Below are 27,137 nucleotides of genomic sequence, written 5' to 3' on the forward strand. Positions count from 1 at the left end.
TTAGGGAAGAAATGGTTTTTGGGTTTCGGTGGTCACAATTCTAATTGACTATTCCGTTATTGGGATGTAAGTTCACAGAAAAAGGAAAAAGAGTCTTCTGCAAAGGCATATAATTCAAAACTGGTGCACAAATTTTTGTTTCGTTCCCCGTTCTACAGAAACCGTTAATTTTAGATAAATGGATGTTACAACAAACTAACTTTAGTTTTCAGTGTAGAATCCATAGGTGGGGGAGGGGGTTCCGTTTAAAAATCATCTTTTCGTGTTTCGAAAACTGTGAAAATTGATACAAATTTTTGATCCCACACATTTTTTCGACAGTTTTTACATACTTATGTCTCATGCTTCATACAGTTGTTTTGATAACTTTTTTTTGTAAAAATACACCGGTTTAATTGCCACTAGAATAACCTAATAAATTTATTACCAAACTTTCTAATAAATTAAATAACTATACAATTTTACACAATTTGACGAGAGCAATTACTATTACTTCTGTTGAATAAGTTAATCAGTTGATGGGAATAGGTACCAACTAAAAAATTAGCACAACAGTTAGGATGGAAGTAAGCTCGATATGACTTGCAGCACGTTTTCCCTACTTATAGGGCACTTCACGTACAATGAAGCGCACTTGTCAAGATCTCCCTGTTTTCCCATATCAATTGCTTGCTTTACAGCGCTCCCATCCAACATGTACGTTACAAGTGAATTACTGAAATAAACTGCGTTAGCGCAGAGAAAAGGCACGTAGTGAAAAAATTACTAACTTAGAAATGTTTAAAAGCAGCTCATCTACGGTGCTTTGTTCTCCATTTTGCACATTTTTTTGGGCTTCGTTAACGTACGAGCAGATGATTCTTTGCATGCACGAACTGCTATCGATATGGTGCTCCTCAAGAGAGTTATCAATCCTCGCCAGTATATCCGAGATGGCCGACGAATTGCTGCTGCTGCTGTCTAGACCTAAAAAAATCAATGTATTTCCGTACAAAACTGGCATGACTGTCATTCACTTCTATATCCCGGCGCTAGCATATGGAAAAACGAAAACAACTTAGGCGCCAATAAAACGGCTCCCAACCCAAGAGCGGCCCCCAAAGCTACACCTCCAATATCAATTTTCATCGGTACCATATTATAGCCAACGCCACCAGGTGGATATCCCTGCACTCCCGATCCAGTATTACCGTAGCCTGATGGCGGTTGTAATCCTAAATTTCCAAACCGTTGATAGCGATTAATCGCGCTGCTTTCTTTCATTTCTTTGGATTCGGATATATTGGAATGCCTTGAACCTCCGGGAAGATTCGATTCGTAATACCGTTGATTATTTGGATGAAAACCTCTGCAAATAGTTTTGATAAGTTACTTAGTGATGATTTTCTGGATGAAAAGCACGCGTACCCACTGGCATCACCACTGTCACTATCACCGGAAACGTATTTCTTAGGGTTCGCGAAAACCCAAGCAACGAATGCCGCTAACGTTAACCCTTTAAGCAAGTTTCTCATCTTGTGGAGTGAAGAATTGAATGGACTGAGATTATTATCGCAACTGCAAGAACTCTATCTGGTAATGCATTTATATAAAATACTTGTCACACTTATTAAACATAAAACAATAAACAATACACACAATCGTCGAGTATGGCAAGAAGTTTCGTCATATTTAATTTTTACTTTCTTAAAATCACATTAGATTTCACTGAGCGTAATGGGATTTAATTGAGGTACGCTGCCGTCGTGGGCTTTAATTCGTCGTTACAAATTAAAAAGAAATAAAGGAGCATTTCTAAAAATCTAACAGCGATAACTTTTCAACACGAAGTTTTGGTTGAGGTACCAAAAACAATTAAAGGAAAGAGGAATTGTTTTTTTAGATACCGATATGATTTTGCCTTTAATTGGGGTTGGGATAATTTGATTAGGAATAAATAGCCATATAGTTTTCAATTAACAATTTGGCTGTATTAATTATAAATAAAATTGCAAATGCAAATATTTGTGGGTTGAATTCAAATAATGTTGTTAAAAAATGGGAAAATTGATTTAGACACGTTAATACCGAATTATGGTATTAGTACCTATACATCAGTAGGTACTTATACGGGAATAAGTATAACAAATCGTAAGGTTTTCAAAATAGATGTTGTAGGAGGAAAGTGGCGAAAAATTTAACGGTGCTGTTATCTTTCGAACTCTAAGACATATTTTGATAAAATAATCTGAAAATTGTAAAAATTTTTTGTATCTATGAAGCTTTATAGTTATCTACTTTTATATGTTTAATTTGACTGAATGGTGCTTATGTAATTCTTCTTTATGCACTTTCCCTTAACAAATAAACATGCGTAAAAAATATAAATACGACCATTGTGCTAAAATTAAGTACTCTTTCGTTTATACCATATTAGTATTTTAAGTGAATATCCATAAATGAAACTATGTTTTTGATGGCAGATTTGGCATATGGTACTCTGAGTTTGAATTTCCTGTTTGTAGAAACGATTATAGGAAGAACCGACCCTGCCCGGTAAATTCGCCACCTAAAATTCGCCTCCGAAATATTTAGATGAGATCTGTGGTTAAATAAATACAGAAGTTTTGCACGAATTGAATGGTAAACAGTTGTAATTAATGATAAAAAGAAGGATAATTTAACATGGCAAAAGACACCATGACCGTGGATAAAGCATTTAGTACCTAACGAATACTTTAAGGTGGCTGATCGCAGGCTTCTTCTTGTACCAATGTTCGTATGGCAAAATTACTGGGTTTGGAGACGGTCCTGTTCGGTTAATCATCCCTACAGATGTCATCACAGCCTCAGCCCAAAATTTCTGTGTGAGCTTGCAACATAGTCCTGCCAGCTCCTACCAACATTGGATTCTCTCGTTCGGCACCGCCATTTTGTTGTGGCGTAGGTATATGGCAGTTCAGTGGCGTAAACCATGCCCTTCTGTGATCTTTTCAACGTCCTTTTTCACAAATTCAGTAGGTATCATTGTCAGTCAAAAGCTCTTTCACTTCCTGTCCAAGAGTCTTTACTTCCTCAAGAAACTACTTTAACCTCGGTTTTAACTTGTCCTTGACTTCCGACTTTTCTTTTAGTATAGAATAAACTAAACTCGGCCTTGAAAACGACAAAGAAGCGACTTCCTTTTGAGGATTTTTCTGGCATAGGCCCACCCACATGGTTGATCCTGATACTCGGGCTAGCTATGACCTCCTTACGTTTGCGAAGCTCAAACGGTGCATCATACAGGTCTGATTTCAAGTTGCCATTGACGTCGATCCCGTTCACTTTAGAAAGGTCAGAACATCGAATTTGTTCTGATGAGCTAATCTCTCATGCCAAACTTGTAAATCATGTTCAGCAACAACGTCAATTTCAGCCGACGTCGGTGTAATCACTCTCATGTTCATGATGAACAGCCCAACCTTGTCCTGTAAATGTAGCAATTTTCACTATTCAAAACCGAACCCACTTCCGGAACAAACCACACGACACATCCTCAAGATAACCCTTTTTACACGAACAATCATTTTAATGTTGACAATGCCCTTGCCAAGCGCCTTCATTGGTTGGTCATTTCCGACTTGAACGTACCTACCTTTCTGGGAAAATCAATTAAGTTTCATGATCATGTGTTGCGCTGCAAAGGAATCTGCAATCCAAACATTGGGGGGAATCCACAGATTTGACGATATCCGATTGGCTAACAAACGCAGACTTTTCCTGACACTTCTCAGACTTGGACTTCTTGGTATTTTTACCATACCGCTTATAATGACCTAACTTACTACATTTGTAACTATTTGGGACAAACTTCTTTGACTTGTCGCCCTCCCTCCTTTCGACAGCGAATTTTTCCGGGGGTGAATTTTCCGAGGAAAATTACTTACATGTTAGAGAATTTTCTTGTTGATGGAAAAATTAAATAACCTGCGTTTAAAGATTTCGAATGTTAACGTATAGCTATGACAGTGAGTAAATAAATAACAGATATTGAAAAATGTTAGATTGCCTTTTGCCATTTTAAATTACAATTCGTTTTATGATCAATTATAACTGTTTACCATTCAATTCGTGCAAGTCTTCTTTAAGTATTTAATCAAAGAGTATATGTTATATACTCTTTGATTTAATATAGATCTCATCAGGTGATGAACCCTGTCTGGGTTATTTGCCATGGAAGTTTCGCGAGTTTTGATAGATAAACTAGAGGGACAGTCCAAGTGGGTTGATTGGTAATTCCAACTCAAAATTCAGTTGAATGTCAATGGCTGTATGGACATAGTGGAAAGTAAGGCCGGTCCTGGTCTGGATTGATCTGGCCTGGCCGGATCGGGTCTGGTGGCCAGATCGATTCCACTTCCAATGTAGGAGTACTTTTTACACTAACCTCCCGATCTTATTTTCGTAATTACAAACTTAGCCGACGACCTGTACCTAGACCTGTACTCTACACAGCAGCGACTGGAGCGCGTCTTTTTCCTTTCTCTCTTCTATATTGCACTGTTTAAAAATCGAAACGCCCCAACGAAAGGCTGGCGACTCGCTTCTCTATCGCAAAACCCACGCTTTTTCCAAACGCGACTGGCTGTCGCCGTTACACCGACTCGCGATTACTCTTTGTACATGAATTAAGCGGTACATATGAAATTTTTACGCGGTCGTACTATAACCCACACAAAATTTTATTTATCCGTTATTAATTAGCTGGTTGGATATCCGGCTGGATGGATGGATGGATAGCTGGATAGCAGCAAATGAGGGCCCGTAAAAGATCGATTGTAGAAAGAGGAGGAGTGTACGTCACCTAACTACTGAGTACATTATGTGAGGTAGGCGACATTTGGGCGTCATCCTCGAAAATGGTACTAGCGTGGTGATTTTTCCTATCTTCTTCTACAGGTTTCGTTCGATTGCTTTAGTGTCGTCGGAAAGATCTTGTAAACGCACACAACTCCTGCGTGGGGGAATTTTGTTTTTTTTTCTATGGGCGAAGTTAACCACCTTTTACAAGGCGCCCGTCTTCGAGGGGTAGTAGACTTCTAACTCCCAAAAGTTCCTTAATGCTCGAATCGCGGTCTCTCTTTCTCGTCTCTCGAGCTATGAGAAGTGCCACAAAGACTGAGTACTATTATGTAGACAATTTTTAGCGAAAGCCACCAAAATGCCAATTGCGGATGAACGGGACGTCTTAAGTGGGTACCGACAGAGGGAATGTGGTAGCCTCCAACAAGATCTTATTGATGGTGGAGTCAAAACTGGCTTCTAGAATGCTGATCTGGTACACACCCTTCGATGTCACACGTGGACCTTGATAATTTTTTAACTCCTTTCCACAAGTATCGGATAGCAATGTGCTCGGGGCGGATAAAATCGCTTCAACATAGAATAACTTGACCAAAGTGTATTAAGTACCTAAATCAGAGTAGCGAGCTACTGGATACAGGATATGCTTTTGTTTAATTTATAATTACTGACTTATTAATAGAGGCATTGAATAAGTAATATTTATTAAATGATAGAGTGCGAACACTAAAGATTCTCCAGGAAGGATGTAAACCAAAAACATGTTTACAGAGCTTAGACCAGAAAATTGAGGCCTTTCAAGTATAAAATGCCATGTAATGGGTATGTTGAAAGTGAAGTAATTATACTTATAATTAATTATGTTTCGCGTGGTATTCATCAGATACCGAGATATAACATTTAATAAAGGAATTTCACTTTTATTTTTCAATGGTAGGTAGGAAGATGAAGAAGTTTATATCTTCCGAAAATTAGTTAAGCAAAGTGTTTTTCCATTGTTCAACGATAAGGAGTTTGCGTGCAAAACATATCAATTTTTAGAAATTATCCAGTAGAGGAGAAAGATTCCCCTTTTCACTTGATGATAGAAATCGAATAGGTATATGGAAATTATATTATTTACATAAAAGTCAGGAAAATGGCGAGGTAATATTGAACTACGAGATCCCTTTGGGGCCGAGTAGGTACTTTGATTTCCGAATCACGTAGTGTCATTTTACCTACTGACGAGTTTTGTATTAAATTTTACCCGAAATCGTGTTTTAATATAAAATTTCAATTTTCATATAGAACTTTTGATTAATGCCAATCTGTCAATGATGACAGGAGTCATAATAGACATTTAGCATTGTGACAGGTGGAGCAGGAAAAGTGACAGGTGCGGCCGGTAAAGTGACAGGCGGCAGGGAAAGTAGACTGGCCTCCGTCAAGGAAACTAACATTTTCCTGACATAGAGTAGGCATGAAAATGAAGGTTTCATGACGATTTTGGGTAAAATAAAATATCAAATAACGGAAACGATTCGATAAAGTTCAGGCTATGGTTTCTCGAATGCATTTAAGTCGTAGACATAGGGCATTAATATCATCAGGTGCTAAGATTCTCTGGGGGGAATCATGGCGAGGTAGCCATGCTTGGATATGAGGGATCCGAGAGTTCTTTAATCGATGCTAGTTGCGTCAATGATATTGCGCTCAGATAAAGCGCGAAATTTGAATGTCCCATCAAGAAAAGCATCCATACATTACCTGAATTACATTTCAAAATAAATACATACTGTCAATTTCAGCTTTGAATATAAAATATAGGATATTCAAAGATTTCAGGTAATACATCGTCTGCTTTATTTATGATACAAACGTTATAGGTTACAATTTAAACAATATAAACAATTCCATATAAGATTCGAATCGTAACTGAAAAATCTCTCACAACGAATATCCTAATGATAAATTGAATTATAATTTACCTTACAGTCTTACGCGCATATAAATACGATAGAAACATTGTTCAGAGAAACGTAAACGTAAGTCAATGTATAGAATGCACGTACCTTTATCTCAACTCAAACAGTAGGTGTAGGTAGGTGTACTGTGACGTCACAGGAAGATGCAGATAAACGGCTTCGGGTTTCACAATTAATACGGAAAGGTAGACGAACGACAAAGGCAGGATTATTTCGAAAAAACCTCAAAAACAAAAACTTTCCATGTAATGGCGGTCCATGAAGTGGAAGTAGGGTAACGTAAATACCTCTTCTAATCTGCTAGATTGACGTTGAAGTGCTGATTCTAAACGTACATTTATTGTTGATCTGTATGGAAAAGCACTTGTGGAACCTTATTAGCACCTTTTCCACCAAATATTAATTAATTTGACTCTACACAAAATATACACGTCAAGTCAAGCTTGTGTGTTGCGTAACTCGCGCCATTCTCTTGAATACGAATCGTGCACTCGTCTCATTTCCCCCCGAAACGGAAACATTAAAAATAAAATCTTCAAACGGAACATTTTTTGGGCACAAGTTTAATTTTTCATGCAAAAATGCGCATTATTTAGTTACGCCCTGTATAGGGTATACACCCCGTATCTGAACAGTTACATTAGAAAAATCCTAGAGGGCACGCGTTCCGTTCCGAAAGTGTCAATTATCAAAACCAAACAAACGTCAAAGCTGTCAAAGTACAATACGTGGCCGCCTTAAAAGGTACAACAAAATTAAGCGAAATTACTGTATTTTTAATATTTGTTATGGTAAAAAATGGGTTTGTGTAAATGTCCTAAAAGACGCGTTACAAATCAGTTCTGTTTCGAACATCACGTTAATGTTTGCGAGCATTGTATGGTTACAAATCACCCTAAAGTAAGTTCTTGGTTAATACCCTCACTTATCTAATAAAACCTTATTTACAGTGCATAGTTCAGTCATATATACAATGGTTAAAAGATAGCGATTATAATCCAATCTGTGAATTATGTACCAAACAGCTAAATGCAGAGGACTGTGTTCGTCTAACTTGCTATCGTAAGGGTACCGCCCAGTAACTTTATGCTTATTGAATGTTGACTGTTATAGACATATTCCATTGGTCTTGCTTAGATAGCTACTCAAGGCAATTACCTCCAACAACAGCACCTGCGGGGTACACATGCCCGTCTTGTAGATGTGCTTTATTTCCACCGCCTAATCTCGTTAGCCCGGTAGCAGATGTGTTAAAAGAGAAATTAGCGGGAGTAAACTGGGCTCGTGCCGGTCTCGGTCTGCCATTGGTAATTTTACTTGTGCAAAATAATTTCATCTTGAAAGTATGATTTATAGTTATCCGAAGACAGAGAGATTAAGCCCAATGCCACATCACAGTTAGTGGTAGCACCTGGTCCGAGCATTTCACCAGCTCCATCACATTCTGTGGTACACGTAGAAGATCAAGGGGCATTCAGTCGAGGTCCTAGCGACACATTTCAAGCACCTGCCAGAAGAATATTTCAGGACAACCGAGAAACGCACGGTGGGGTATTGGACCATGATGACGATAAGTATAAGAGACGACCTGCAGGAGAGTTGGTTCGTAGATGGTGGAAGTAAGTCCATGTTTCGTGTTAACAATTAATATATTGGTTGCATTTACAGAAATGCACTAGGTATTCCTTCGCGAAATCGTAATAGTGGATCGATCTACAAGAGATACTGCATGTTAGCAATAGTATTGGTGTTAGGCGTAGTTGGAATACTGCTGATTTTAAGTCGTTTAGGAAGATACAATACTGAAGACGATCCAAGTTTGGATCCCCTTCACAATCCCCAAATTCGTGTGCAGCAGGTGAACCAACGTTCTATGTAATATTGTGTTAGCATAGAGTATTACTATTATTAGTGAGATAGTTTTGCTTAAATCTGCTTTTGGTTTGTTGTAATTTTATTCTCAAAGTAGGGTTAAGTAAAAAACAAGTTTTATAAAATGTGCATATATTCGTTGATATAAGTAATTAGATAAAAATAAATTTTTAGCAAATTGAATTCCATTTTTTTCTTTTATTTGCATTAGATACATACATAAAAGCAATGTAGGGTGCGTCTAGTACTGTAAATGATAGAAGCAAAGGTAAAATTTGCATATCTTTTATGAAATGTGGTGTTGTGTAGACGTGTAGTAGCATGAATGAATTACTACCTAACAGAATAGGTATAAAATCATAATGCAATTAAAAAAAAACTGTGTCTTCTATTTTTATGTGTATTAGTAATTCCAAAAATTTTGTTCAATTTTGTTTTGGGAAATATAAAGAAATTCAATATGTACCAGATGGTTCAAATTTGTGTCTCACCATTGGGGTCTCGTGTTTCGTTCGGTTTCGAGAGAGATATAGGTGAAGACTGAAGTGTCAGAATTTTGAGAAGAGAAATTGTATATGTACAGTCATTGACAAAAGTAATGATCGCCGCATAGATAAGCTCTGCAGCATAGGCAACCAACATGCCTCCCACCTTCCACACGCCGGCGCGGTCGTCGCCTCTATATCAAAGCATGATAGTTTATTGGTATGTCCTACCTATGTACATATACTGCAATGGTCCTACGTCCTACCTATCAACCACCGCGCGGCGCGCACTGCTCGAAGCGTTTTTGAGGCGGCACAGAAGGTCAATATATTTGATATTTCCACGTCTGTCGCTTCATGCGCTCGCATCACTTTATGTTCGGTGCTTGCACGTAGGACGCTCTGGTCGCGTTGGCCGTCTACTCCGCGACGACCGCGTGTAGCCTACCGATAGAACTAGCCGTGACACTTATCCCCGCTATTGCGTTGACGTCACAACTGACGGCGTCCGTCATATCGACTTTTAATGTAATTAATTCCAAGTAAGTTTTATGTTAACTTATTTTTTAATGTTGTATACTTAAATTAACTGTATTCGAACAGAATAAATAAGAAAATGCCAAATACGTGCTGCGTCCCTGGTTGCAAAAGCAATTATAGTTCACGAGACAAGGTTACCGTTTTCGTTTTCCGAAAAATGAAGACAATCAAGAAAAGTGGTTAAGATGTATTCACCGGGACAATTTCGAAATTACTAGGGTTTGTATAAAGCATTTCTCCGACATTTTCATTATTCGGGTAGACAATCACAAGATGACTAGACAAGACGGTACAGTATTAACAGTTCCACGAAACCAGATTAAACTTGGCGGAGACGCGTATCCCATCATTTTTGAAAATCAGCCATCATATATGAAAAGGATGTAAATGATGAGTAACGGGAAAATATAGACCTTAGCAACTACAATGACCGATAACCCGTAGTCTCTAGGTGGTCCAGGGGCCGAGATCTCGATGGAACAGACAGATAGGCAGACGACGGAAAATCGAGCACATAAGCGTTACTTTGTTGTGTTACATTGACGTATTCCGTTGACAGCATGGGTCATCTCTAATTTGAATAATAAATAAGTATAGGGGATTATTAGGGAAGCCAGGGATTGTCAATCTGTAGTCGAATCGGTTGATGATAACAATAATTACGCTAATCCCGATTTGATTCAGTCAATGGCTCTTGAACATAATTGTGATGTAAACTGTGATTCTCTAGCTCAACCTTCGTCTCACAGTCCCGCATAAAGACCAATTTGGAAATCAGATCAAGAAAGGTAACACGGTACACACGCATGGATTTCACTGTTGATTATTAACGATCCTCAGAGCCTTTTATAGTTTTATATTGTCGTCCGTCCGTCCGTGTGCGCTATAACTCTTTTTAAAAGTAGCCAGGAATTTGTTGCATTTTTGGCAACCACATGTATATATATATATATATATATATATATATATATATAATATATATATATATAATATATATATATATTATATATATATAATATATATATATATATACTGTACTATGCGATCAAAAATGAGTTGCTGTCGAGTTCCCTTTGAAATTTTTGTTTACTTGGAAAATCGTATTTCACTTGAACTTCCAAAGGTGACTCGACAGCAACTCATTTTTGATCGCCCGTTACTTTGATCAAAGCACGTCAAAATCATTATTCATGCACCTAGACCGTTGGAAAAAAGGCTAAGAACATTGGCCCGTATGAATAAAAGTAAGCAAATGCTTATACTTACTTGCAAAATTCAAAGTAAATACTCGTAACTGCCCCTTCATACTGGTCTGTTTATCATGGTTTAGCAGCGCTGCACTGCGTCCTGTCCTTCTGCTTAGAAGCGCTGCTAAGTCGCCCAGTGCGAAGGAGCACTTACGAGTATTTACATTGAACTTTGCAAGTATAAAAAAAAGGAAGGAAAAAAGACCAACGTGTTTCATTCCTCCGGCACCCCTGACTACAGGGATACCGGAGGCGGGCTGCTCAGGGCTTCCTGGCCCCCTTCAGCCAGAGAAGGGGGATTGTAAGGATGGGTAAAGTTAGGGATGGGAACGGAAGGAACGGAGTTAGGTTGCTGAGGGGGAGAGTACTGCTCCAGCATTTGCCTCGTAGATTTCAACATAATGCTAGCATTATGCCAATATGCCAAGCTACGTATGTCTGAGGAAAACCCCCTGACAAAACCCCAGACAGAGCAGTCGGCAGCGGGATTCGAACCCACAACCTCCCGAATAGCATCGGTGAGCGCGACCACTGCGCCACGTGCCTCGGTTGCAAGTATAAGCATTTGCTTACTTTTATTCATACGGGCCATTGCCACGGCCCACGGTAGAAACGATAGCGCGTGGGGATATGCCGAGAGCCAAGCCGAACGTGACGGCTATGGAGTGGGGACGCGTACTGAACGCTTTCCGACCTACGAAATTGGCATTACACTATCATCGAATTTCCAATTTTTTACCGTCGATAATCCACTAATTGCCAACATAATTTACAAGGAGTGAGGTAAAACGTATACAATTTTCCTTTACTTTGAATTTTTTGATATGACGCTTAGAAGCGTAGATATACGTGTCTGAAAATTGCTCTTTTTGACTCTTTTTGGGAATTAATTACAGAAAAATGAATTAAAATTTTTGAATTCTGCAAAGTAATAGACAAATATTCAACTTTATTCTTTGAAACAAAAAAAACCGCACCGCTCTATCTGCTTTACCAAGATAGAAAAAGCGGAAAAACTATTGCATGAAATAAGCCCGGTTTCGCTAGGTAAAGCCTCGCCTTATAAAAGGCAGATGTGTGTATATTAGAATGTTTCAATTTTATTTGTTTTCAGTGAGTATTTGTTGTTTATGTACGTATTTAATAAACGTTTTTGCATAATTACACGTGTCTATATAATTAGGAAACAACATATAACAATCCTGCGGCTCAAAATAAGTAATTATACTAAATGTTTTCGCGTTAAATGAGTACGCTCGCGAATCAAATTGCATTTAAACACATAGTATCGCGTTGCAGTGGCCAATCTCCAGTTGTGACGTCACTATAAAAGCAATGTCACGACTCACGGCTAGATCTATCGGTAGGCTACGGACCGCGCCGGCCGCTCACGTACGACAGCAGAGTTTTCTCAAAAGTTTAAGGACTGAGTAAATACACCGACAGTCATGTTTCGCCCAGACCTGCTATTTTATCTTTAAAAGTACCCTCTCTGGACACAGAGCAAGCACTTATAGTAAATAGTTCCAGTGAGTGTGAGCGATACCATACTTTTTGGTGATGTTTTAAAAACTGTTCATTCAAATTTATTGAAACGCTACCTATCTAGAACGCTATCCTTCCATCATCACGTCGTTGAATTGTAGATGACCATTTAAAACTGCTTTTTGTGTGAAGTATTAGACGGAAAGATTCTAAAATAGCATTACAGTAAGGTGAAGTGGCCTCTTTTTTTTAAATAAAAACGTCATTGTGCTTTGACGCAAAAATGACACGAACAATTACATTTTAGAAGTAATGGTAAATAACGTTTTTAAAATTCTTTATGTTCAAATGTGAGCTTAAAATAGCATAAACCTCTAATGTGCACCCGATAAAGAAATTCAATGGACGAAAAATCTAATTCTAACCGTAAGCAAACTGGAAAGTGTATGAGCGAATCAAATTTGGAGGACTTGGAACAGAATGTGCAGCAAACGAAGGATCGTAACACTTATTCTGCACAATATACTTGCCCCACAACATCAAATTTAGAGCAAATTCGTCGTTCCAGATGTGTTAATCCAGGAAATCCGTGTCCGTGCTTTCACAGTCCACCACCCTGCCCACAGTTTACTCCACCTGAAAATGATCTGTGGGATTTGCAGTTTTGCCGTTGGTGGGGCTGGAATTGGGTCAAAAAACGAAATGAGATGATCGATAATAGACCTTGCCCTGGGCGCACAAAAAAGTATTGCGGCTCAAATAGTTTTGATTTGCATTAAGCACTTTTTTGTAGCGAAACAGTCAATTGGGGCCGTGGGCGAAATTACAATAGAAGAAAGCCGCCTAAGCAAGATGATTTCTTCTCATGGTGTAATAGACTCTTCAGAGGTCGTCGTCGTGGAGATTGCTTGCTTGAAGAGAAGCAGAAGGTGCAACTTCAAGAAATGTATGATACACCCTCGACTGCCGAGTCTTGTCTTCGTCCACACCACAGAGGAGGTTACTATAAACCGTGCCGACGTTGTTCTGAACACACACAAAGGTCAATGTCTACAATTGTTGTTGGAAACAAAAGAAGCAAGTGTCGGGTGTACTTGTGCGAAAGTAGTTCAAGCGACGAGGGTTTCCCTTGTGTCTGCCAGCATCGCGTGAAAAAGAAATGTGTACCAAGTACAAGCGAAAGCTTAGAATACCTATCACTGCGACTGAAGTGTCTTAACTCAGACTGCGAGAATAATGTGCCACAAACTGGCCATAGACGCAGCTGTGCTAAACACTGCCAACTTGCTCCTGCTATGAAAAAATACACCAAGAAATCATGTAAACATCGGTGCCATAACCAGAACGTTTGCTTAGTCCCACGTTTTGCGCGCCAGTCATGTGAATCTAAATGTGATAACTATGTATGTAAATGCCCCCATCGAAGTACCAATCGAGTAAAGGATTATATTATTCAATTTCCTTTCCTACGCCATAAAAAGCTGAAATGTAATTGCGCCTGCGAATGTAAACAAAATAACAATCCAAAACCAACGGCAGACAAATCCAGTAGCTGCCCAAAGATCAAAACAACCAAGTTCAATGATATACTCGAGGACAATGAGCCATGGCAAATTCCTACCCAAAATTTTAAAGGTGTGGCGAACGACTTTTTCAATACCGTTTCTTCTAGCATCGCCAAAGGTGTTTATTCTAGTCCGGTTAGCGGCAAAGTGTATAATCTGAAGCCCAAATTATTCTCGCCGCCGGTAACTCCTCGCCGTACTCGTTTTCCAAGTCTCAAGGATGTTACTGAGAAGATCGCCGGATACACAGAGAGTCTGCCCGCTGCCGACAATGAGCATAAATTATTGATGGCCGCCGTATGTGAAGCAATGGCATCTAATCAACCGTCAGATGATGAAAGCTATAAGTCATCTGAAAACATGGCACCATTTTTTCCACGCAATTACGAAAATGCGGATTGCATAGACCCAAATGAATACAATCGCAACATAGAACACCCCAACCGTAAACTATACGTCAACACTGGTTCTCGTATTCCTTTATTAAAGAAACGTTTGATAAAAAATAATGAAGAGAATCAAGACAGTAACACTACCATGGTAGAAACGAAAGATTACACCGGTAATGATGTAGGATCATATGCAATGAATCTGGATAATACGGACCAACCCGTTCATCAAAACAGAATTAACGATTACTTTGGGTTGAGTTACGACATTAGCACGTTAACATTACAAAAACCGAAAAACTGGAGTTATTTAGATTTTTTACTTAAGACTAGATCAAAATTAGTCAATGAAAACACTCCGAATACGTCTAATGCTGGTTGCGACACGTTATTGTCGAAGCCGGAAGAGAATGTTCAAATTGAAGAAGAAGGTGCATTTTCACAAATTCCGACGGTTGTCAATGGAAACGAAGGCACAGAAGTCCATTTTAGGCAGGATTTACTTGACGAATTGAGTTTGGAAGATCGGCGCGGTGTAGTTAACCAACACAACTTTAGCAATGATGGTTACGCAACCCTATTACATGTTCCTTTGCGCCCTTCAAATTATGGTAACGTTTTGGAACCAATTTTAGAAGAAAATTGTCTGTTACTTAGCGACCCTCTTTTTAGTTCATCTGAAAATGTTCGATTAAACACCTTGTAACAACTATACCTACGTTTTTTTTTCTCTGAAGCGTTGGGCTATATAGCCGGGAGGTCGGGTGTTCGACGCTGGGCCGAGGTAAGAATTTTTCATCTGTGGCAGAGATGGGAATTTCCTTAGAGCAGTTTCAAGTATTCTGCCGGCTTCTCTGAATTAGGTTTTCCTGCAGTTTTCCTAATTCGTAAGGTAAATACCGGAGTAGTACAGAATAACTTAAGACCTCTTCTGCAGGGGCACTTCTAACCAGCATTAGGTATGCGGGTCACTGTAATTGGGCGAAAGCGTGTTGAGGGCCCAGAACAAGAGAGGGACAGTAAATGTTGACATACGTCAGTTATTTCAACTCAAAAAAGTAAGACTTGTCTCGTCAGTGGTCTCGTGTAGCATCGTTCAAAATTTCATGGTAATCTATCGAACGGTTCAAAAATTATAGGGGCGAGGTGAATGTTCTCACAGTGCCCTACACTGTATAATTACGCATTTACATACAAAGGGTTTCAAATCATAGAAATCTTTGTAGTTCTTAAAACTTTTAGTAGATGCACTGCATAGTAGTTCTTACGAAAGCAGAATAGTTCAACACTCGTTTAATTTTAGGTTATGTTCATAAAGTAATTTTAATAACAGAATTAGACTAAAATAAAGGCAATATGTCTAAAACTGCTCGATTAAAAACAGCAAAGAAAGTCGTTGAAAAAGTTCAACATGGAATACTGAAAACCAATATTCCAGCAGGATTGGCTGCAGCCGGACCTCCACTCGGTCCAATGCTCGGACAAGTACAGAAACATCCCATATTCTCCGAATTTAACTTGTTAATTGTAGAGAGGCATCAACATAGCCGCTTTTTGTAAAGACTTTAATGAAAGGACTAGCGATATTAAGGAAGGTATACCATTACCAACACGTGTATACGTCCACCCAGATCGTAGTTATGAGCTAGTGATTCACAAGCCCCCAGCTACATACTTTCTAAAACAAGCGGCAGGTATACAGCGAGGCGCTATGAAAGTTGGTTCGTTACTTTTCGTCTCATATGTTGGGTTATTATAGTTTCTTTATCAGGTCACGAAGTGTCAGGGAAGGTATCTTTAAAACACATCTACGAAATTGCAAAGATTAAGATACAAGATCCTCCTTTACAAATACGTACTCTTGAATATGTGTGTTTAATGTTATGCGGTATAGCTCGATCTTTGGGACTGCAGGTTGTAAAGGATTTGGATGCGAAAGAATATGGAGAGTTTTTAAAAGAGCGAGCAGTAATTGTAGAGCAACAGAAAAAAGAATTACAAGAAAAGAAAGAAGCAAAACTGTTGCGAACAGGTTGATAGATTGTTCACAGATTGTGTGTATTTGTAGTTTTTGTTATAGAATAAATACGTTTAAATTAAGACTATTTATTTTTTCTTTCTTTTTGTGCCAATTTTTTGTAACGTTTCTCCATGTGTTTTTGTAACTTATTTGTACTTTTTAAATCCTCATATTTACTAATTAGGTTTTCCAATCGTTTTTCAGCTGAAAACAAATATTACTTAAGATATTAATAAAAAAAGCCTCACATTTCTTTTTAAAGACTGGTTTTTGTCCTTTTCTTAAGGTTTGTCTTATTACTTTACGCTCTCCCTCTTGAGTTTCTCTTTGCTTGTCACGTTTGTCATACTCACGATTTTGATTATCCTAAAACATGACTTAGCAAGTGCACCAGTATGCAACACCTACCATTCTTTGTATCAGTAGCTTAATTTTATGTTTCTTATCGGGATCCTTTTCTTTTTTAAGCTCTTTTGCTAGTTGTTCGCGTTCTTTCATCCGAATGTCTTTGACAAATTTGTAATTTGTCCTAAAGATCTTTTCATCGTAATTTCCACACAGTGGATCAAATCTTGGATCCCTGGAGTTGGGTTTTTTGGTGTTTTCCATTTGTAGGCGACTAACAGGTATCTTCGAACTTCTCTCACGCGGGCGATTTTTATTTTCTCTTTTGAATGAACGTGGGGCTTTCGATTTTTCATTTGGCGGTAATACAATATTATTGTACTCCTTTGCGCCAATCTCTTCTTTGAGTTTGATAAGCTCTTCAAAACTCATGGTGGATAATTTCTCTCGAACGGATTGCTAAAAGTATTGAATTTGTATAAATTGCAATAGTTAGATAATTTACTCTTTCAGTATCATTTTCTTCTAAGTTTAAATCTTCCATTTCTTATGAAAACTAAAACTGTAAATAAACCAAAAGTACACGTTAATTTTTTTAGGTTAAGAAAGGGATTACGTCGCCAGAAGTTCCAAAAATGTTCTGGGTATTAGTACTAGCTAGGTGATAAATATATTGGATAAATATTGTGATTACTCATTAGTTACTCTTACTTTTTTTTAAACTTTAATCTAAAAATATCCGTTCAGTTTCAATTTTGAAGATATTTCAACTTGTGGATGACACTGTATATTCCCGTGGTTGGTACAGCAACTACATTCTGATGTTATTGTATCAATCAGTTTGATTTTGAAAATAGGCCCAAATATAATGGTATTATCCAAATTACGTAATTATTTCAGCGACAAAGTACCGTTGGTTGCTGGTGTAATTCTAATTGTTGCAATTCATTGGACTTGGTATAGAATACAACATGTTCCTTATTTGGTGTCAGAGTCGGAAAGGAAAAACATGCCTGTTGTGCTTGTGAGTAGTCGGAAACCCAGATGGATTTTCAGTGTGTATAAATTGTAATTTAACAATTTTTATTTTCAGTAGTACTTAGTAGTACAAAGTATTTAGTTAAAGGTATAATAATGGCCCGTATGGATAAAAGTAAGCAAATGCTTATACTTGCAAAATTCAAAGTAAATACTCGTAACTGCTCCTTCATACTGGTCTGTTTAGCATGGTTTAGCAGCGCTGCACTGCCTCCTGTCCTTCTGCTTAGAAGCGCTGCTAAGTCGCTCAGTGCGAAGGAGCACTTACGAGTATTTACTTTGAATTTTGCAAGTATAAGCATTTGCTTACTTTTATTCATACGGGCCAATGTGTCTCGTGAACCACACTTCTACATTCATTTTCACTTTGATATTATGGCATAGGTCTTTGTCGTCATACAATTTAGTTTGAACCAAATGAAGAAAAGAAAACTGTATTAAATGGATGTTTTGATGTCAATGTCATTAACGACCACATAACCCATGTGTCCCTCATGTAATCATCGAGTGTTGACTATTGCCATTGTTTAGGCTCTAGCATTGTTTAAAGTATTTCCTTTTTGTAGTAAGTTGTAATAAGTAACAATGAATAATATTAAAAATCATTTGTTAACAGAGATATTCATTTTCAGGCTCTCAGGTATATGAAGAACAAGACAGTTGAAACTTTTTCAAGTTCTGCTCCTACGGAGACTCCACCAAATGAAAAGAAAAGTGTCTAAAGTGAATGGTGAATGCATTAGTCCGTTATGTAATATATTGTATAGGTTTATGAATTAAAAATTGTTACTTTAATATATTAAATCAAGTATTATAAATATTACCTACTTCCTTAATTAAGTGTTGTAATTTGATTTGTACCTACCACTTGATGTATTGTGAAACCCCTTCTGTTGTTAAATATTGGTATAATCTGGCCTAACACACCTATTATTTGTAATACCGACACTCTGCGCACACCCGTGCGTAATGCGCACCAATATAAACAACGAGCGACAAAGTCACTTCCGGTTGTCGAATATTGACCAAAATTTAATCAATTAGTCCTTTGACCATTGACTGCCAAAAACGAAACCGTTAGTGAGTTATAACGTCTGCAGACGAACGAACAGAAAGTCCAAAATCATAAAATCGCTTGTTAATAATTAGAATAGATCATGTAGGTTTGAAACTGAATTATCTATAATACAAATGTCGAAACTGTACACAGACGTCGTTTTGGCTTATTTTCATTTCCAAATCCACGGAGGTATTAGTAATACGTAATTCGATTGTAATTTGCGTATTACAGGTGAGTATAAAAATTGCGCACGGGCTGCGGAAATTTTACGAACCTTATGACGTAAGAGGTGATCCAAAATGACTACGGACAGTTTGAATTTCCCGCAAAACTAAATATTTATAAAGTTGGTGACAATACCAAATGTCATTTATTTGAAAGCAGTGGTGGATCGATTTAATGGATCACTAAACAATAATCACAATTAATTATGTAATTAGGTTGTAAGGTTGCTTGAGGGCTAATCATGGTGTAAGAATATTGTTATACCGCGGGGCTAATTATACGATCACTGTAAAGTTCTTTTCACTAGCCCACGTGCTCTGACTATCAACCTCGATTACAGATAATCTGTGCTTCGTGGATATTTTTGGGCTTATACGCTCTTTAGTCAACAATTTTATAATGCTTCTCTGATCAAGTTTTACATCGCCTACTTTTAAACGTACAAACCTCTATCGGAATTAGAAAAATCTGTCGCTGAAGCGTTTGACAGTTAAAAATTATTGCGTTTTGTCATAGTTTTCGTGACTAAGTAGATTACATAAAGATGCTCCCTCGTACATAGTAGGTATATATATGTATGAGAAAATATATGGTCAGCAACGGCAGTCTTTTAGCTCCGTCCTCAGTCGTTACTCGGTTCTAATAATTGCTCCAACTTGATGTTTATACATGTCTTGTCGGCGCAGATAAATTGTATCATTCTTCCTTCGCCATTACTGCTACTTCTGGGGTGCCTCAGGGGTCGAATCTGGGTCCCCTACTGTTTTTATTATTCATAAACGACTTACCGAAACGACTGGTTACCTACTAATAATTTACTCTTTGCTGACGATTTCAAAATCTACGCATCTATTTCATCAACGACCGATTGTGCGCTTGTTCAACGGCAACTTGATGTTCTTAGTGACTGGTGTGTTATGAACGGCTTATCTCTAAATATTAATAAGTGCAAAGTGGTTACTTTCAGTCGCAAATTTAAACCGTATATATTTGATTACAGTGTTAATTCTACTATACTTACTAGAGCAGATATCATTAAAGATTTGGGTGTTTACTTTGACAGCGAGTTCACGTTTAACCATCATATCAACAATATTTGTAAATCTGCTACTTCAACGCTAGGTTTTATTCTACGGAGCTGTAAATCGTTTTCAAATATTGAAGCACTAAAATGCCTGTACTTTTCGTTAGTTCGCACAAAGTTGGAATATTGTGCTGTCATTTGGAGCCCGTTGCATCGTAACCAAAAAGATAAGCTAGAGTTACTTCAGCGTAAATTTTTAAAGTTTCTAGTATATAGACTGGACCGTAACTATCCTCCAAGAGGATTTCATCAGAGTTTATTATGCCCCAGATTCGACTTTTAATCACTAGAGGTTCGACGAAATCAATCTACTGTAACTTTTTTATATATACTTCTACACAATTTAGTTGACTGTCCCGATTTTCTAGCCTAGCTTGTTTATTTTTTCATGTTCCATCTTACACTTCCAGAAACTCCACAACATTTTACACTCCCGCTGCTCGCACAGATCTTTTGCGCAACTCTCCTTTGTTTAATATGGTTAGGCTTTTTAATAATTATCTTTTCTCGGCGACATCCAATTTCATAGACTCGTTGATATTATAAATACAGCGACGTCGAAAGTATGGGTCAGAGGGGGCGAGTCGCTTCCTCAGTTATTACACAAGGGGGGCCGCGCCCCCTCTAAGAATGAGTAGATAAATCACTCAAAAGCGTCTTCTACTGCATGTGCAGGCAGAAATTACAAAAAGTGTAGAAGTAGAGGATATACAGGGTGTTTACGGTCTTCCCTGTATCGTTTTAAGTGGCGGAAGTGCAGCTCAAAAGGAGTCGACAAACCCCAAAACACTTTAGTAAAAAATAATTTAAGTGGACAATGTTGATTAAGTAGTAGATTGCTAGATTTGTACACAGATTAATCGTTTAATGTAAAAAATAAAACAAATGTTATCTCGCTTATTAAATAAATTTTACTAAGGTGTTTTGGGGTTTTTCGACTCCTTTTGAGCTGCACTGCCGCCCCTTAAAATGATACAGAGAAGACCGTAAACACCCCGTATTGAAAAGATTTGCCAGCAAAACTGCGGAAAAGCGGAACATTTTTGGATATATTTAATTTTGTATACTTGCTTTTCTTTACAATGCTCAATATAGTGCAATAAATAGGAAATTTTTTTTGTAACTTTTGTATGTTCTAGTTCTTCATTATTTTTTAAATAAAATATTAATGATGTATGGCTATGGTTTTCTCAATCGAGTCAAGCGTCTCTGAGATGCTCATTTGCATATAACTAGACATCCTCCGACACTTTTTTAATTTTTTTTCAAAACTTTTCTTTCAGAAATACATTATTTGATTGATTAAATAAACATGTTTCAGGGTCACTTAAAAAAGCCACTGCTTTGCATTAACTCGTACACAATTTTGCATGGGAGGGACCTTTCAGACTCCATGGTCGCTGATTTTTGCTCCCCCAACCGTTATTCACTTCCGACGTCGCTGTATAAATATAATGAACAATCTTTAGTTTCTTTTTCCCTTCTTCATGTGCTAATTTAAAGTATGTTTTCTAAAACGAATTGTTATTATTTTTAGTTATTTTTATTTTAGAAATTTATTTAATTTAATTTACTTTGTGTGCACTTACCAGGCAATTAACGCGTATATGTCCTGTAATTGGGATGTATTTCTGTAGGACATTAAATGGTTATTATTAGGTATTATTATCATAAGCTATTTGTGTGTAAACGGGGCTTAAGGAAATTTTAGCATCCAAAATACAGCTCTCCGTATACTAATGTGGATATGACGTAATTTCAGATTTAAAATTGTAACCTTAAATGTAAATTTGATATAACACCATATGTCAATGTCACATATATTACAATCTCCTCATCCATATAAAATTCGTAGTTTAAATTTTAAAACTTGCATGGGTAAATTTACATGCACCCCCGCTATGTAGGCACAACTGAAACGCATTACGCACTAGCAGCTTCTCGAAAAAGGTTATCGGTTTGTGGATATTTTGTGTTACATACAAATTAATTATGTAAAAGAAGCTCACGCAAGAATGGGGTCTTCGTTTTCTTTATCAACGGTGGCATTAACTACCTTCGAAGTGGTAAATGAAATCTTTATTGCCGTCGGTAGCGGTGTATCCGGCATCGTTATTTTGGTTAACCACGGATTAAAAACTAACGCAACGTTAAGAACGTTACTGGTAACAACAATAACTGTCGGTTGTCTACTGTTCACCTTTCAAACGAAAGAAATGCTGAAACCGTCCCGCAAGAAGGTTATATTGATAACGGGTTGTGATTCTGGCTTGGGGTTTTCGTTCGCGCAGCACGCCTGCGATATGGGATTTACCGTTTTGGCGGGATGTTTAAGTTTGGAATCGAAAGGCGCGCAAACTTTACGAACGTTATTTGGCGAGAAAATTACGCACGTCGAGCTGGATATCACCAGGCCAACAAGTGTTGAGGTCGCACTCGATTTTGTGGCCAAAGTGTTAAAAAGCAACCCCGATTATCGTAAGTAGGTTTTCAGTTTGTAAGATGTACTGTAATGTAAATTTTAGAATTCTGGGCCTTGGTTAATAATGTTGGCGTTATGGTGTTCGGTGAATTTGAATGGCTAACCGACAAACTTATTGAGAAGCAGCTCGATGTTAATTTATACGGTACACTTCGTCTAACGAAAGCCTTTCTACCGCTACTGAGATCTCACAAAGGTAAGTAAGCAGGTACTTGCTAGACTGGAACAGAAAATAAATGACACAATAATTTTGCGCGCGGATACATCAAATCATCATAAACCAAATAGTAAGAAATGGTAAACTTTGGTATCCACAAGATAGGGTAGTCGCGAAAGAGTTAGCGTAACTTAGGGGAGGATGGGACAGCTCTGTTTCATTCTCTTACAAAAAATGTGAAAATTGCCGTAGTGGAAGACTGGAAGAGTATTATCATAGTATAATTTGTGTTGTATTATGGTATTATATATGGTGTGCTAGCCAAATCAATTTTTTTGTTTTACGCTACATTGAAGTGATACCTTTGGTGATACATGCCCTACACATTGGACTATCTATCATCATATAATTGAACCCAATCATACTTTTACATTTCTTAACAGTTTGTATATAATAGATCTTCTTTGATCGGCAACAAAAGCCGATCGGTATGAAATGAAATCAGTACAGACACGCGTCAAGTTACCATAAATCTTGGATCGCTAAGCGACTGACTGAAACAAAACACTGTTTCCTTGTCGGTTTCTTAGAACAAATCGAAGATCCATTATACAAACTGTACACAAGCTCATAAAAGCAAAGGACTGTAACGTATATTTAATTACGTGTTTTTTATTTAAAATTAATTGATAATGAATTTATAATAGTCCTTAAACATCTGATCGACAATAATTATTATTTATGACTCACTTGTACCGTTGCTCACTTGTACCGTTGAGTGAAATATTTCACTCAACGCTTGTCCTGAATTTTATAACAGGTAGATTGTAGATGTATCACATTCATACACACACGACAGGGAAATCGCTAGTGATCAATTCGGGGGTGATGTTAAAACAGGATTCAAATTGCTTATTTACCAAACAGAAAGTTTCTTCTCCAGAATTCCCGAATACCTGCAAAGACGCTGCACGATTGAAGATCAGATGTTCATAATCACAAATGCCATCTGAATTCTGATATTTAAATTCGGAGTAGCAGAATGTTTGAAGTACTTTCCAATTCTTCAATAAAATACAGGGTGTTACATGACCGCATGTAAAAATCGGGTGATAGAGAGGGGATCCAGATAAGCACTTTTCCAAATAAACCGAGGGTCCAACGTGTTTCGTTTGTAAGTCACCCCCAAAGAAGTGGTGAAATTTGGATTTCTTCTTTAATTTTTTTCTTAGCAACCATAAGAGTTACAAAGATGGGTCTTTGAATAGGTTTTCGGGTATGCCCTATCCGATTTTGAAACTTTTTTTTCCAAAATTCGTACGACGGAAGGGCGCACCCCTACTTGGGGGTGCGAAAAAAAATTCTGATTTCGACGAAATTTGGTATCTGGTATGTAGTTAATTGGAAATGTCGAAAATAACGAAAACTTTTCGACGACCGGAAGTGGAAGGGCAGCGGCCTCGTTCGTCGTTTAATGATGTACTCTCTTCAACGGATGGTGCCAAGGAGAAACCTTCCTTCCTTGACATAATGTTTTCACCATCAACACTACACAGCTCTTGGTGAAGTTCAGTAGCTTTTTTATTTTTCGCAATTGGCAGTGGGAGCAATAGAAATCTCCAATTTAAATATTCTTCTACATGTCAATTGTTCAATCATCTAGCCTTTTGTTACAAGTTCACACGCGCCTTTCAACACCTTTGCACCCACCGAACCGTTTGGTTTATGATGATTTTTCACCTATAAATATCTGTAAAATTTGATGGATATGTAGTTGGGATTTAAAGATCGTTGAAATAATATTGTTTTTCAAATAGTGTCATTATCTGCCAGTCTATTTTGAAAATAATCTACAATTGACATTTTTTAGCCCGATTAATAAATATATCGAGTCACTGTGCCTTGGCATCACTGCCTGGCCTGTCAGTATACGGCGCTACAAAAGCAGCTTTGAAAGGGTGGAATGATGCCTTACGCATTGAGTTGCGGAAATATGGAGTCAGAGTCGTGTTGTTTATACCCGGATCGTTCATAACGCAAAGCAACATCATGGGCACTCAAGTCGAGAACTGCCTGGAAATGTATAACGCCTTTAACAAGGAACAACTGGAGTTTTATGGGGATTATTTTAATCGCTATAATAATTATTTAAACGCGATTGGCGGCACTAGAAGTATTAGGAAGATTATTGATTCAAGTCTGTATGAAAAGTTTGAGAAGGCACTTTTGGAATGGCCACCATCACCGATTTATATCAACGAATCTTTCCGTTACGGTGTATACCATACGTTATTTAAGTGTACCCCCATTAATGTTAGAGACTTTTTAATAACAAAGTTTATGCAGATGCCCTCCTACAGCGTCATTTAACGACAATCAATATACCTGAAACAAGAAAATGTGTACTTCATTTAAATGACTTATGCCATTTGATTATTAAATAAGAGTTAACAAATGTGCGCGAACAGTGTTATTATCGTTTTCATATTTATAGTACAGATAACTTCTACATATGCTGTTGAATCAATTTTTAATGCAGATCCGGACATAGAACACATGGAGCATTTAGTGTGTTTTCAATGTGAAGGGGACAGTCGCCAGAGTCAATCGACTTGTGATTCTTCATACTTGAAGCTCGCTTCACCTGAGCAAAAGCACAGTTTACTCTTTCAGTGCCCTGCGTCACGGTTAGCTTTTTGTGTAAAAATTGTGTACAAATACCATGGATATGCTATAACCCACCGTGGATGTGCAGATGTGCTTGATGACAAGGGTAACGAGTTAAGAGAAGGTTGCATGGTTGGAAAATCATCTGAACATTATCAAGCTACAACGGTTATTTGCATATGTGAAGGGCATAGATGCAACAATTCAAATCGGTCTTCTATGAATAATTATTTATTTGTATTTGTTATAACAGTTTCATATGCATTTTTTCTCGTATTTTAAATAAAGAAAACTATTCTGGTGATAAACGTAGTGGAATTCTCCTTGTATGGAAAGATCTGGGATTTTGCGATGTAATCGCAGTCGCGTGATTGCCTGGATGTAGCTAAAGCTGGATGGTAAATTAAAGTAATATTTATACCTACTGTACCTAAATATGTGCGATTGTGTTTGAATTGTGCATTTGCAGAGGATAGTTCTGGGTAGGGCTAAGGATGCGATCCACATTAGTCACTTAGGTTAGAACATTTCGTTAAGAGTACCAAGGAGTATATGTAGCTACATATTAATGTTGATAGACGGATGCACCAAACGTGTACTGGCGAAACCGACCAAGACGTTACGATTAACCATTGCATAACGAAGTCAGTCAGTAAAGTTGTAAAGTTGAAAGAAATGTTTGGAGATTTTGAATAGGTACCCACGGCGAATAGCCAGTGATCAAGGTCTGGCGTTTACGAGTAGCTGTTCAAGAAGTTTACGGCGGAGAAAGACTTTATAGGAACGTGCAGAACCAGGTGGAAAGGCAAAATAGAACCATAGTTGAGGTGTGTACAACAAGATGTCCAGGCGGAAAACACGTGGGACGAACATCTCGCGAAATAATTTTGGTCATAAATAACACTATTCACTCGGCAAATCCTCCGGCCGAGTTGAGTCGCAGAGATCGATAGGATCTTGAGTTAGTCTGCTAGATAAGACATTAACAGTTTCGGGAAGACCGAATGTTGCACGGGGGATCAAAAACGGCGGGAATAACCGGTCAAGTGCGGCGGACAGGCGAAAAAAGAGCTGGGTCACAGTGGTTGGTATAAAGCGTTGTGACAATTCTCTTGGCGTTCTTCCTTTAATAAATAAGTTAATTACTGGCGTAATTCATTTTTAGTACCAATGTCGTAATACTGATTGATCAACTGTTGAACAGGAAAATCGATACAAATTCTTAGGTCTCGTATAATGAATATCGAATGGCATCTTTGATTGGCAGTTCAAGTTACGGAAACTAGGAAACCCGCAAATTTACTTACCGCTTCACACGTGAGCAAAAAATAAGTCCATTCTTATTTAGTTGTTAGGGTTACAGAATTTAATTTCGTTTAAATCTTCCGCTATTGTTCGTATTTATTGTAATAGTTTCTAATTCGCATATTATCCTTTGTACTTGAGGGCCACCAAAACATTAATTCGCAGGGTTAAGATTTATGCAGTTGTTCGGTAACGTATTCGCACGAAATTTCTCTGACAAGAATACACGTTCGATTATGATTATTAAAGTGTCACTCCAAAATATATAACCACCCTGTTCTAATTTTCAGGCGTTTGATCCAACTCTCTTCTGCCAACGGCAATTCTCTAACACAAAATAATTGCACCTCACGGTACTTTATACTTTACAGGTGGGGGGG

The 27,137-nt window shown here is 37.8% G+C and overlaps 6 protein-coding genes and 2 long non-coding RNA genes across 10 annotated transcripts; 5 read left to right on the forward strand and 3 right to left on the reverse strand.

Moving 5' to 3' along the window:
- Positions 1-483: 483 nt before the first annotated feature.
- Positions 484-1,541, reverse strand: LOC116181227. Its single transcript, XM_031501526.1, has 4 exons — positions 1,408-1,541; positions 1,017-1,348; positions 771-966; positions 484-715 (listed from the first exon to the last, which is right to left on the reverse strand). Exons 1-4 carry the CDS (start codon positions 1,512-1,514, stop codon positions 556-558), a joined length of 795 nt encoding a protein of 264 aa, XP_031357386.1. The 5' UTR covers positions 1,515-1,541; the 3' UTR covers positions 484-555.
- Positions 1,542-7,481: 5,940 nt separating this feature from the next.
- Positions 7,482-8,851, forward strand: LOC116181196 (zinc finger protein-like 1). Its single transcript, XM_031501488.1, has 5 exons — positions 7,482-7,691; positions 7,742-7,853; positions 7,905-8,098; positions 8,148-8,410; positions 8,460-8,851. Exons 1-5 carry the CDS (start codon positions 7,590-7,592, stop codon positions 8,668-8,670), a joined length of 882 nt encoding a protein of 293 aa, XP_031357348.1. The 5' UTR covers positions 7,482-7,589; the 3' UTR covers positions 8,671-8,851.
- Positions 8,852-12,696: 3,845 nt separating this feature from the next.
- On the forward strand, positions 12,697-15,080 carry LOC116180059. Its single transcript, XM_031499888.1, has 2 exons — positions 12,697-13,165; positions 13,214-15,080. Exons 1-2 carry the CDS (start codon positions 12,822-12,824, stop codon positions 15,078-15,080), a joined length of 2,211 nt encoding a protein of 736 aa, XP_031355748.1. The 5' UTR covers positions 12,697-12,821.
- Positions 15,081-15,643: 563 nt separating this feature from the next.
- LOC116180862 (39S ribosomal protein L11, mitochondrial) lies at positions 15,644-16,479 on the forward strand. Its single transcript, XM_031501027.1, has 3 exons — positions 15,644-15,859; positions 15,906-16,095; positions 16,146-16,479. The coding sequence occupies exons 1-3, from the start codon at positions 15,731-15,733 to the stop codon at positions 16,409-16,411; spliced, it is 585 nt and encodes a 194-aa protein (XP_031356887.1). The 5' UTR covers positions 15,644-15,730; the 3' UTR covers positions 16,412-16,479.
- Positions 16,465-17,552, reverse strand: LOC116180861 (ribosomal RNA processing protein 36 homolog). Of its 3 annotated transcripts, XM_031501025.1 has the most exons (5): positions 17,451-17,552; positions 17,245-17,301; positions 16,803-17,198; positions 16,643-16,760; positions 16,465-16,598 (listed from the first exon to the last, which is right to left on the reverse strand). In XM_031501025.1, exons 2-5 carry the CDS (start codon positions 17,281-17,283, stop codon positions 16,477-16,479), a joined length of 675 nt encoding a protein of 224 aa, XP_031356885.1. In that variant the 5' UTR covers positions 17,284-17,301; positions 17,451-17,552; the 3' UTR covers positions 16,465-16,476. The 3 variants fall into 3 exon arrangements, with proteins under 3 accessions (XP_031356885.1, XP_031356886.1, XP_031356884.1); XM_031501026.1 differs by lacking the exon at positions 17,245-17,301 and having other exon boundaries at positions 17,451-17,469; XM_031501024.1 differs by lacking the exon at positions 17,451-17,552 and having other exon boundaries at positions 17,245-17,385.
- A 74-nt stretch (positions 17,553-17,626) lies between these two features.
- LOC116180863 lies at positions 17,627-18,600 on the forward strand. Its single transcript, XR_004147173.1, has 2 exons — positions 17,627-17,763; positions 18,410-18,600. It is a non-coding gene; the product is annotated as an uncharacterized LOC116180863 (long non-coding RNA).
- A 3,135-nt stretch (positions 18,601-21,735) lies between these two features.
- LOC116181283 lies at positions 21,736-22,104 on the reverse strand. The gene is made up of 2 exons (XR_004147229.1): positions 21,974-22,104; positions 21,736-21,923 (listed from the first exon to the last, which is right to left on the reverse strand). It is a non-coding gene; the product is annotated as an uncharacterized LOC116181283 (long non-coding RNA).
- On the forward strand, positions 21,923-25,184 carry LOC116181282 (D-beta-hydroxybutyrate dehydrogenase, mitochondrial). The gene is made up of 3 exons (XM_031501591.1): positions 21,923-22,624; positions 22,672-22,824; positions 24,656-25,184. The coding sequence occupies exons 1-3, from the start codon at positions 22,162-22,164 to the stop codon at positions 25,153-25,155; spliced, it is 1,116 nt and encodes a 371-aa protein (XP_031357451.1). The 5' UTR covers positions 21,923-22,161; the 3' UTR covers positions 25,156-25,184.
- The last annotated feature ends 1,953 nt before the right edge of the window (positions 25,185-27,137 follow it).

This window comes from Photinus pyralis, unplaced genomic scaffold (genome assembly GCF_008802855.1).
Source record: "Photinus pyralis isolate 1611_PpyrPB1 unplaced genomic scaffold, Ppyr1.3 Ppyr1.4_LG9, whole genome shotgun sequence".
NCBI lineage: Eukaryota > Metazoa > Arthropoda > Insecta > Coleoptera > Lampyridae > Photinus > Photinus pyralis.